Source organism: Cardiocondyla obscurior, linkage group LG23 (assembly GCF_019399895.1).
Source record: "Cardiocondyla obscurior isolate alpha-2009 linkage group LG23, Cobs3.1, whole genome shotgun sequence".
Classification (NCBI taxonomy): Eukaryota; Metazoa; Arthropoda; class Insecta; order Hymenoptera; family Formicidae; genus Cardiocondyla; species Cardiocondyla obscurior.
The window spans coordinates 2,246,814-2,258,854 of record NC_091886.1 but is presented as its reverse complement, the minus strand read 5'-3'; the positions used below and the strand labels follow the sequence as shown (position 1 = coordinate 2,258,854).

At 39.3% G+C, this 12,041-nt stretch overlaps 1 protein-coding gene across 12 annotated transcripts in view; it reads right to left on the bottom strand.

Annotated features, from left to right (window-relative positions):
* Bent (projectin protein bent) overlaps positions 1-12,041 on the bottom strand; it is a 76,833-nt gene that overhangs the window by 2,486 nt on the left and 62,306 nt on the right. For all 12 annotated transcript variants that reach the window (XM_070671513.1, XM_070671514.1, XM_070671515.1 and 9 more), the window contains 24 exons: positions 11,610-11,912; positions 11,116-11,500; positions 10,703-10,908; positions 10,098-10,558; positions 9,412-9,946; positions 8,910-9,104; positions 8,338-8,821; positions 8,010-8,265; positions 7,564-7,898; positions 7,362-7,477; positions 6,994-7,278; positions 6,748-6,887; positions 6,370-6,633; positions 5,536-6,152; positions 4,325-5,423; positions 3,004-4,229; positions 2,752-2,885; positions 2,410-2,617; positions 2,136-2,288; positions 1,789-2,015; positions 1,394-1,684; positions 908-1,279; positions 738-794; positions 14-174 (listed from right to left, as the gene is read on the bottom strand). In XM_070671513.1, the coding sequence (XP_070527614.1) occupies positions 14-174; positions 738-794; positions 908-1,279; positions 1,394-1,684; positions 1,789-2,015; positions 2,136-2,288; positions 2,410-2,617; positions 2,752-2,885; positions 3,004-4,229; positions 4,325-5,423; positions 5,536-6,152; positions 6,370-6,633; positions 6,748-6,887; positions 6,994-7,278; positions 7,362-7,477; positions 7,564-7,898; positions 8,010-8,265; positions 8,338-8,821; positions 8,910-9,104; positions 9,412-9,946; positions 10,098-10,558; positions 10,703-10,908; positions 11,116-11,500; positions 11,610-11,912 (8,510 nt within the window). The remainder of the gene's footprint in view (positions 1-13; positions 175-737; positions 795-907; positions 1,280-1,393; positions 1,685-1,788; positions 2,016-2,135; positions 2,289-2,409; positions 2,618-2,751; positions 2,886-3,003; positions 4,230-4,324; positions 5,424-5,535; positions 6,153-6,369; positions 6,634-6,747; positions 6,888-6,993; positions 7,279-7,361; positions 7,478-7,563; positions 7,899-8,009; positions 8,266-8,337; positions 8,822-8,909; positions 9,105-9,411; positions 9,947-10,097; positions 10,559-10,702; positions 10,909-11,115; positions 11,501-11,609; positions 11,913-12,041) is intronic.

Sequence of the window (12,041 nt, the reverse complement as noted above, 5' to 3'; positions counted from 1 at the left end):
ATATTTTATATACCTTATATGAGGAAGTTGTGGAATTGTATTTGCCATTGTATGAAGAAGTGGAGCTTGACTGGCCCTGAGTGGTCGAACTGTAGCCACTGTAACCACTAGATTTGTGAATTGTCACGATCGGCGGTGGTGCTGGTTTCAATGGTTGCTCGATGAATTTTCGATCTTAAATTAAAACCACTTGTTACAAGATAAAGACATAATACAGTTACATATAATTTTTTCAACTAAATAATATAAAAGTAATTAAATATTATGTAAGGTTTGCAGCGCGTGTATGTTAATTAGGAGGAATGCATTGCGTCTCGTTCGTAGCGTTATTGGCCAGAGCGCGCGTAAGAATATTAGATACACGGTGCGTTAGGAGCGCGAAGGGCAGTAAGCAGTTAGTAACGAGAGAGTTAAGAGCCGAATGATTATCGAGAGTGTGAGTAAGCGTTCTTCTTCGTATAAACTCAGCGATTTTATATCGGACGGAATAATAGGGGTTATTCATTATACTTACCTGTATTAAATACTATTTCTGTTCTATATACTTATATTTTGGATTAGTTCCTCCCGGCGATTACAATTAGATATATAGTAGCTGAGTTTACATATTTATAAAAAGCATATTAATATATAAATTTGATAAACCAAGACAAAATGTGTATTGTTTAATAGAATATTATTTTTAATAACAAGGTAGCATATAAAATACACTCTTAGCATATAAAAAACAACTCTACCTCCGGAATGTAGAAGGTTGTGCACTAATTTTACTTGTTCCTCCGTTTCTTCAGTACCTACAAATATTTATTAAAGTCTATATTAAAAACTGTATTAAACTCTGTAAATTTTTTTATTTTAATATGTTATTATGTTTGATAATAATTTAATAAATTATTTTATCTCATACCTTCTACAATAACCACACAACTAGTTTCGTCTTTGCCGTGTTTGTTGGTGGCCACACAACGATATTTGCCACTATCCTCTGGTTTACAGTCAACGATCTCCATAGTAACGACGCCGTCAGCGTTGCTCATGGGATAATTGTATTTAGACAATTCTTCTCTATCTTTATACCATTTCACAGTTGGTGGTGGATTGCCGCTCAGACAGCAGAGCAGCTTGCAGGTTTGTCTGATTTGAATGACACGTGGACGTAGCAGGAAGGTGAAACTCGGTGCTGACTCAATTGTCTCTAGCCATACGTTGTAGCCAAGCGGTTCTCGTTTGCGTACAGGATGCAACTCTGGCCTATACTTTGGAATTTCTCTTGGCAGTGCTAAAAAGATAAAATGAGAAGTGCATATATGTAAGAAAAAATTATTTTTTAAATTAATTAATATAGCAGATAGAAATAAAATTAATCTTATGTTAAAAACTTTGATACGCTTACGTTGTACATTAAGGAATACAACTTCTTCGCGGTAACCGTAATGATTTTCAGCGCGTATAATGTATTCTCCTCTATCTTCCAGTTTCACTCTGTTAATAATAAAAGTGTAATCGTCGCCGTGATATCGCTTCATGAATTTGACAGATTGCCGTAATTCCTGATTGTTATGTGACCAAGATAAAGTCGGTGCTGCGATTGCAATCACGCGGCAAGTAAATTTCACGCTCTGTCCCTCATAAGCAAATGCGCTTTGTGGCTTAATAACAAATCTAGGCGCTGCTTGCCGTCGATCTGTAAAAATATAATTAATTTAAACGTTACATATTGCATTATTTCTTCTTACATTTTCTTTTACGAAGCTTAATTATATATATATAAATTTATTTATTATTTACCGAAGCAAGAGTCGTAGATTCTATATTTCTCAATCAAAAGTTTTCGGAGAGATGAATATTCGGCTAGGCGGCCGATGGGAAGGACATATTTGTCCCAATTCTCGTACTTGGCACGTAATCTATCTCTGATACTGAGGTAACGACTATTGGCGATTGGATTGGTCCATTTACTGTGATCACCGGTCAACCATGGGTGAAGGAGACATTCGTGAGCAGTCATTCGCTTCCTGAAAGGTAACGCAACAATAACGTGAATAAATTATAACAGCAAAATATAGAAAAAATATATTTATATAAATTATATAAAATATTAAAAATATATTTATAAAGAAAATAATAAAACGTACTCTTTGTTTTTGATAAGTAGCCTCCTAATAAAATCTTTACCCTCCTCGGAAACGTCTCGGAACGCTTCCTCGTCAAAGTCCCAATCGCATGCCTTGACGTTTTTCAGGGTTTCGACGTCGTTGTCACCGGCAAACGGTGAAAGGCCGCTCAATCTATACGACAAATAAAGCACGCACGCTAATCAATAAAATTTCTTTTAAAAAATAGAAAACGTAACAAATTTTTATGCGTTTCTTTGTAACTATAATTATGAAGTGACAAAGATCTACTTACAAAACATAAGCCAGTACACCGCAAGCCCACATATCAGTATAGAAACCTACTGGCTCGCGTTCGACAATTTCAGGGGCCGCAAATTCGGCTGTACCCGTGCTGATTTTCACTACTTCGTTTGGATCAAGTTTAGTGGCTAAACCAAAGTCGATCAGTTTCACATTCGTACTGTTACGAGTTTGACACATGATATTCTCAGGTTTGATGTCTGAAAACAATTGTATATTCAAAATAATATAATTAATTATAAATTAATTATCTTTAGATCAATCAATGACTTCCCAAATTAAAAATAAAATTTATACATAAAATTTATATGTAAAAGTATTTAAAATATCTTACCAAGATGAATGATATTTTTTTCGTGCATATGCTTGACGCCCTCGCAGATTTGTCTCATGTAGTTAATAACTTCTGCTTCAGACATGGTGTAACCCTCGGACGTGATCCGCTCGAACAGCTCGCCGCCGGACAAGCTAACGAGACAAATGATCGAGATCAAGGATAACGCAAATCCGTCACAATCTGTTTTAATTCGTCGTCGAACTTAATAAAAAAAAAAAATAATTTTCTTTATTCAAAATAGATACTTACAACTCGAATATCAATACCATCTCGTCGTCATCTTCAAACGCATCATGCAGATTAATGAGTTTCGGATGATGCAGCTGATTCATAATGTCAATTTCCTTTCTAATTAATTCTTTCTCCATCACGTGCGATACGGGAATAAATTTGGCAGCGAAGATGTTACCGGTGGTTCTCTCACGACAGCGGTGCACTACGCCAAATGCACCCGTGCCAATCTCCTCCAGAATATCGTACTTATCGTAGACTGACGTGTGCTTAATTTCGACCGGCTGTGGCACGTACTTGCTGTACACGTCGAACACAAATTGATCATAGTCACGCGGCTTCTCATCCTCCCGGCCACGTATTTTTTTGCCACTTGCATCCACCTCGTATTCTTTCTTTTTGAATTCGCGCTTGATCACACCCTTCGTGGTGATCAGCGGAGTTACTTCGCTCGGATCGGAACGACCGTAGATATTTTCCGCACATACGCGGAAATCGTACTGCTGTCCGGGGCTAAGTCCGGTCACCGCGAGCGTACAGAAACGGGTGTTGCCGGCACGGATCCAGCTACTCATCGGATGCTCACGTTTTTCCACTACGTAGTTTGTGATATTGCTACCGCCGTCCCAAACTGGTGGCTTCCAGCTGACAGCTAATGAATCGTGACCGATGTTATCTATTTGCGGGAATCTCGGCGGATCTGGTCGATCGCTGATCTGGATCTTGATAATGGCCGTGTCCTGCCCGAGATCATTTTCGGCGGAGATGCGATAAGGACCGGAATCTATGCGGCTACCGTCACGTATCGTCAATACGGCGTGTCGCTCTTTAACTTCAACAGCATAATGTCCACCGGATTCGATCACCTCGCCTTCGCGCACCCATGTAATCCTCGGTTTCGGATAGCCGGTAAACGGAATCTTGATAACGACGTTCACGCCCTTGTCGAAGAAAGCAGTGTCGCGGAAACGCGGTGGCACATTTAGTTTCGGCGGGGTCTTGATACAAAGTTCGGCCTTCGTAGATTTCACGCCACATTTATTCGCCGCTCGACAGAAATATTCATCGGCGTCCTCGCCGAACACATCGTGAATTATGAGATTATGGGTATCACCCTCGGAATAGACGTGATAACGGCAACCGTTTACGATCTCGCGGGCGCCCTTGAACCATGTAATGGTTGGCTTCGGCGTACCAATAATTTTACATTCGAAGTGAGCGTTGTGATTCTGCACGCAATTCACCTAAGTAAAAAAATAAGAAAAAATTATACCGCATTCTTAAATCATTTTATTTCAATTACAAAAATTACTTGTGATTTAGGTAAAATAGTACAAACCTTATGGAGAGGCTGGATGACCTCCGGAGGCTTTGCCGCTTGCGGATCAACGATTTTCACGGAGGTCGAAGCCTTTGATTCAGGACTAAGACCCGCGACGTTTTGAGCAAATACTCGGAACTCGTACTGCCGTCCTTCGATTAAGTTACTGATATTAATTTGCGTTGGCAAGCAGATGCTAACATTTACACGCTGCCACGCTTGACTATCAACTTCTCTTTTATCAATCCAATAGCCTTGAATTTTAGCACCGCCGTCCGTTTCCGGTTTTTCCCATGAAAGATTTACGAAATCACCACCTATCTCGATAACTTTAGGTGTACCAGGTGGTCCAGGCGGATCGAACGGTGCCTTGGCCTTAATCGGATTAGTGCCTTCCAATGGCGGGCCCATACCGTTATCATTTGCAGCCATCACTCGGAAGAGATATTCTTGGCCTTCAGTAAGACCCTGCACGACGAAAGTGGTATCTTTGCAGAATGACGACACGATAATCCAATGCGTGTGACTAACATCGCGACGCTCCACCACGTAATGAGTAACTCGAAGACCGCCATCGTACTTAGGCGGATGCCAGGATAGAGTGCACGTATGTTTGTCGATATCAGAAACGTCAAGTGGTCCAGTCGGCGGGCCAGGTAGTCCAGTGATATATACGTTGAAAGATGCACTGACGCTCCCGCTGTCGTTCGAGATAGATAAATCGTAAGTACCGGCGTCATCTTTCTGGATATCTTTGATAAAAATAATGAGATATTCGTCGAACACGGTGTATTTGATATGTGTGGTCTCTACAATTTGACGACCATCCTTCTTCAGAGTCACGTCCATCGGTTGGTCGCCGCTGTAGTAAATTTTGATCTTTGTATTGTCACCCTCCGGTAGATAGAGATCGTTCGGCATGCGCTCGATACGCGGTGGTGTACCAATCTTTAATCTGCATGTGGTTGCGGCGACACCGAGGGGATTTGAAATTTGGCAACTGTAATCGCCATCGTCTGCGTCCCACACTTCAGATATTATCAATCTGTAGATGCCGTTTATCGCTTCGGCGCGGAAGCGACCGCCTAAAGTAATCTCGCGGCCGTTCTTTAACCACCTAAAAGTTAAAAAATTATATTAATTCAATTAAAATTAACAAATATATATATAATAATACAATTTTATTAAAAATATAATAGTCATTAAAAATGTATTAAGGAGATGCAAACCTGGCGGTCGGTAACGGTTTACCCGTAGCTTCGCATTCAAGAACGAGCATTTTGCCGAGCGGTATAATATGACTGATAGGCAAGTTTCTGATAAATTCTGGTTTTTCACCACCTTCGACTTCGCAAATTTTCACCGGAGTGGTGCACGAGCTCGGCTCGGATCTGCCGGCTGCATTCACGGCAAAAATCCTGAATTCGTAGTCGCCTCGTTCGATCAGATGCATAACTGTATACTCGGTATCGACAACATTATATTCGTTGCACTTGGCCCACATCGCGCTGCCCACTTCGCGCTTTTCGATAACATAGCCGGTGATTCTACTACCGCCGTCGGACACAGGCGGCTCCCATCGTAGATCGACGTAATTTTTGCCGACTTTGATAACCTGCGGCGTGCCAGGTGGCGACGGTACGTTAAATTTGCTCTTCAGTCTGAATGGCGCAGACGGCGGACTCGGCTTGCTGAAGCCAGCCGCGTTCTTCGCGCGGATCCTAAATTCATATTCGTGACCGCTCATCAAGCCATAGCATACATATGTAGTGTCTTTGAAAAGATAGTCGTTTGCTACACGCCATTGTACGTCTTCTGCGGGATCGCGGAATTCGATCTTGTAGCCCTGTAATTAATATTTCACATTAAAATACAATTATATTAATAACGTCAAAATATTAACTTAAAATTAATAATTTATAATAAAATATTTATAATAAAATATAGTAATTTAAGTAAATTTTGAGGTTAAAGCATTTCCATTTTAATATCGGCTGTTCGTAAATAATATGCAAAATTAATCATATTCGTAAATATAATATTAATGACATTGTTTTACACACCTGAATACGAGAGCCACCATCGGATAATGGTCTCGTCCAGACTACCGTAGCATTCGAAGTGTCCCAGTCGATGACTCGTGGCTGTCCCGGCGGATCTGGTACCGTAAACGGGAATTTGGCTGTTATCGGTTCGTCGGCTTGAAGTGGATCGGATATGCCGTACTGATTTTCTGCTCTTACTCGGAAGTTATATGTACGATTCGGTTCCAGACCGATCACATCGTAATGTGTACTCCTCGCAAAACTGCTGAGTTTCACCCAAAACTGAAAAAGATTCGAAAAAATAATTATATTATCTTATTTTAGTAATCGCTATTTATAATTTCTTACTTAAGATTTTTTTTTAATTAATTTTATTATTAATTAAAAGAAACTTACGCCGGCTGGATCCAGTTTTTCAACGATGTAATTTGTAATTGGCGATCCACCGTCATCGAAAGGTGGCTTCCACGACAGTGTGCAAGTTTCCGGAGTGATATCAGAAATGTCCAAAGGCGCTAAAGGCGGCGATGGTTTATCTAAAGAAGAAATAAATATATTACTAATCATAAACTTGTAAAATTAAATTATTAATAAAATTGTTAAAGGAGTTAAAAATAAATTGTATATGACAAAAAAATTTACCGACAACGAGGACCTTGCACGATGCGGAATCCGTGCCGACAGTGTTCGTGAGATAAATTGTATACGTGCCGGTATCTGATCTCTTTGCCTTTTTATTAATAAATTGTGAGGCTACATCGTTTGTCTCGAATTTGATCCTTTCACCAGTGAGAACTTCTTCACCGTTAATAGACCAGTTCGGTTTCGGTTTAGGATTAGCAGTATATGGTACCGTGATAGTGAACGGTTCTCCAGCAATGACTGTCATATCGCGGATGCTGAGATCACTTGTAATCTTCGGTGGGACTATAAAAAAATTTAAATATTAAATTATATTCATATTTTCATATTTACAAAAAATTGCTATTAATAAGAATAGTAGAGCGTACATGGTGGAGCGCTGGCGCGAATAATATCGGAATTGGAGCTCCATGGTCCGCGACCTGCTGCATTTTCTGCAGCTACGCGGAACTCGTAATCGTGATTTTCAATTAGCCCAGTAACTCTGAAATCAATAAAAAGATTTATTATAATATTATTATTAAAATCAAAAACAATTATCGAGAATATGTAATAGTACGAATTATTTACTTATAAGTGATGTCGTGCACTAAAGCCGGTGTAGCCTTAACCCATTTATCTTCGTTAAGGAGACGTTTTTCAACCACATATCCAATAATTGGTGAGCCACCGTCGTTACGAGGCTTGGTCCAGGTAATAGTAATGCTGTCTTCAGTAGTTTCCACACCGCGAGGTGTACCAGGCGCGCCTGGCGGATCAAACGGATGTCGCGCTTTGATCGGATCGATAGTTGTCGCTGGATCCGACGTACCATATTGGTTCTCAGCCATTACCCGGAATTCATATACTTGACCCACAGTCAAATTTCTAACCCGCACAAACGGTGTCGTAACGTAGCTGCTTACCTGTAAGTTCATTCTTTTTAGAATCTCTGATATTATTTTTAAATTAATTATTCTATTAGTTTTTCAAATTAATTGTACTTTTTTTTAAATATTTATTTTAATATCTCTTACTTTTGACCATGTCGCGGCTTTCGGTTCTTTCTTTTCGATTACGTAGTTAGTGATATCAGCACCACCATTGTCTTTGGGCGGATTCCAGAAGAGAGTGAGGGCGTCGCCACCAAATTCATCTGCACGGAGATTTTCTGGCGGGCTAGGACGATCGAGAACTTTAACATTAACAGTTGCCGTGTCAAAACCAGACGAGTTACGCAGTTGAAGTCTGTACTGCCCTCCGTCTGAACGTTTCGCATTCTTCACTACCAAACTATAAAAAAATTAATTAATAAGAGCTGTAATTTTTTTTTAATTCTTTGTTATTTTAATTAAGAGCACAAACCTGGCGAAATCATCGGCCAGTTGTTGATGTACACGTGGATCAGTTTCATCTTTAACAACGTCGTTGGCAAACCATGTGGCAGTTGGCTTGGGAAAGCCGATATATGGTACATGAATAGAGAAGTCCTCACCGGCGCGAACAGTAATGTCGCGAACTCCACTGAGATCCATGACAGGCTTGTTAGGTTGTTCCTCAATAACAATTGGATTGCTAGGTCGGCTTGGATCGCTACTGCCGACATCATTCACAGCAAATACTCTGAACAGATATTCTTCACCTTCTTTTAATTTCGGCACGGTATATACATTGCTCGGTACAGGCGCGCCATTTACGTCTGACCAATCATCATCACCCTTGGCTTTCTTTTGAATAATATATCCCCGAATCTTTGAGCCACCATCGCTTCGCGGCGCTCGCCAGCTCAGAGTAACAGAATCTTTAGTGATCCTGTCCGCTTTCGGTGGTTCAGGTGCGTCAGGACGCACTAAAATAATAAATAGTTGCGATATATATGCGATATTAATGCGATATATATATATATATGATAATGTGATTGATTAAAATATACTTACGACGTTGATGTCCAGCTATAATCGGTTCAGTGGGCTTGCTAGGTTTACCAGATCCAGCCTCGTTGACAGCGATTACTCTAAATTCATATCGCGAACCCTCATGAAGATCTTGTACAGTAAACGTCGTGTTCGGTGTCGGGTAATTGTTAACTTTCAACCATTCGCCACCACGTTCGCGTCTTTCCACATAATAACCTAAAAAAAAATATATATATAGATAAAAACAGTTGTCAATTATTATATTAAGAAAAACTGAGAGAATAGTCAAACACTTTAATTAAATAATAAATGAAAATGTTTGTAGATTGTGCCATTGAAAAATTAACACTAAGAAAAAGCGTACAAGATTTATTGGTAATTGTTTTAATTATTAAAATCGTTTTTTACAGATCAAAATCTTCGCGTGTGCAAAATTTGAATAAGATCGGAGAGTAGGTCCGTTATCTATGCAATTGCCGATTTATTCTAGTAAGTTATAATTAAATAATTTGCATTAACTTACCAGTGATAGGTTTTCCTCCGGTGTTAATAGGTGGATTCCATGCGAGACTGCAGCTATTAGGAGTATAACCGAGAATCTCAGGCTGGCTTGGCGCATCTGGTGGATCGTACGGACTCTTAGCGATGACAGGTTTACCTTCCAACGGTTCCGATACACCGTACATATTCTCGGCACGAACTCTAAAGACATATTTTCTGCCTTCGATCAAACCCTTCGCAGTAAAGCTCGTTCTGGGAACGTATCCAGGCACTTGTCGCCAATTGTCAGAACCATAATCCGAAACCTCGACAATGTAATTCGTGATGTCGGATCCGCCGTTATCCACAGGTGGATTCCAGGACAAGCCGACAGATTCTTGTGTCGTGCCCGTGTATTGCAAAGGACCCTGAGGTGGTCCAGGTTTGTCCACTACTATTACTTCGATATCGGCTGAATCCTTTCCATGCTCATTCGTCGCAGTTATAGTATACATTCCACCGTCGTCTCGAACAGATTTCTCGATCAGCAGCTGAGTTCGATCGCTCTTAGTTTCAGTCTAAAAAAAATATAATAAAAATCAGAAAATATACGTACAATAAAAAAAAATAAAAAAAGAATGTAATATAACAAACTAAAATATATCTTATTTTAAAAAAGAGAATTAAACAAAATTTTATACCAGAAAAATTAATAAAAGATAATCTTACTGATAAGCGAAGAGTTTCCAGAAGCGTTTTTCCATCTTTGATCCATTCGATCTTTGGCGTGGGAGCGCCAGATAACGGTATGTTAACATTGATGGGTTCTCCAGCGCGGACTTTAATTTTGCGTCCGATCAGAGCGTCCAAGTGTAGTTTTGGCTTCTCTTTCATAGGCTTAGCTGTGAATACGGATGAGGTTTCGCTCGGTTTTCCAGCTCCTGCAGCGTTTATGGCCGATACGCGATACTCGTATTGATGACCCTCGGTTACATGGTCATCGTAATATTCTGGATATCTAACCGGCTCCTTGTTTTGTTTTATCCAACGTCCTGTAGCTCGATCGCGACGCTCTACATCATAGCCGATAATCTTAGAGCCTCCGTTACTAATGGGCGGAGTCCATTTGATCTTAATGTGATCTTTGTCGGCGTCCACACATTCCGGCTTGCCAGGTTGTCCAGGAGCCACTACATAATTAACATTAAATATAATAATGCAGGAACAAAAAAAAGAAAAAAAAACTCGAAATTTTATATTTTATTTTAATTTTTAAAATATAATTTGAGGTATTAATTAACGTTTAAGATTAATAATTTATTAATTATACTCACCAAATTGATTTTTGGCAACAACAGATCGATCGGTAGTCAATGGTTCCGAGCGGCCTTGTAGATTTTCTGCGGACACGCGGAATTCGTACGTGGTTCCTTCGAGCAGCCTTGGTACAGTTGCATGATTATATTTAGGATTAACGTGTGTAACTGCTGGTACCCAGCCACCACCATGAGTGAGATCGCGTTTTTCGATGACATATCCACTGTCAATTAAAAAATAAATTTATAATTTATTTTATCTTTATACAATATATAGATATATATCTTTAGATTAAAAATTGTTAGTTATAAAATAGATACATAATAAAATAGATACATAAAAAGAATTAATTAATAAAAATTAAAGAAGTAAAAAATATATAAAATTTATTTTATAATTAATATTCTTTAAATATTAAAAATATACTTACGTAAGTTCACTGCCTCCATTATCTTTAGGCGGTTTCCACGATAGTGTGACGGATTGACTGGTAATTTCCTCGTATTGTAAAGGACCTTCTGGTGGTCCAGGTTTATCCAAGACGGTTACTTGGAAGCTCCCTTCGTCTATGCCACTACTATTTTTCAATAATAAGTGATACAATCCCGAATCGGATCTCTTAGCATTAACGATGTGCACGATCGTGTGATAACCGATTGATGTAATCGTCGTTCTGTCGTTGGAACTTAATTCACTGCTTCCAACGCTCCACGTTGCTTCCGGTGTCGGTTCGCCGACAAAGTCAATATCCGCGTGGAAAATAAGTCCAGCTTTAATACGAACGTCTTGCAAGGGCGTCTTAATTTTCGGAGCCACTAAAAAGATTAATAAAAAATTGTATGCAGCGATATTTATTTCTTCGCATTATAACCGTTAATTACATTATCACTATTTTAATTAATTCCATAAAAATGTATAACTTACGGTAACGAGGTTTGGCAGTAACAAGATCGCTGGGTTCTGATGGTTCAGATTGACCGGCGGCGTTAACAGCGATAATACGGAACTCATATTCTTGACCTTCTGTCAAATCCGGAACAGTCGTGCTGTTTTGACCGGCTGGCACATGCACCGCATTTACCCAATAAGGACTGCCTTTTTCTTTCTTTTGGACAATATATCCTGTAATCGGCGATCCTCCATCATTCTTCGGCGCCGGCCATTGCAGATCTACATGGTCTTTATCCCAATCCGTGATCTGTGGCTTGCCAGGAGCATCTGGTTCATCTGCAAATTAAATTAATTGACAATATAATTTTTCTTACATATTTAAATATCTACATAATTACATATTCTTTGTTTCAGAATTTAATATAAAAATATATTTAAAAACTTTTAATTTTGCTTTAATTTAAA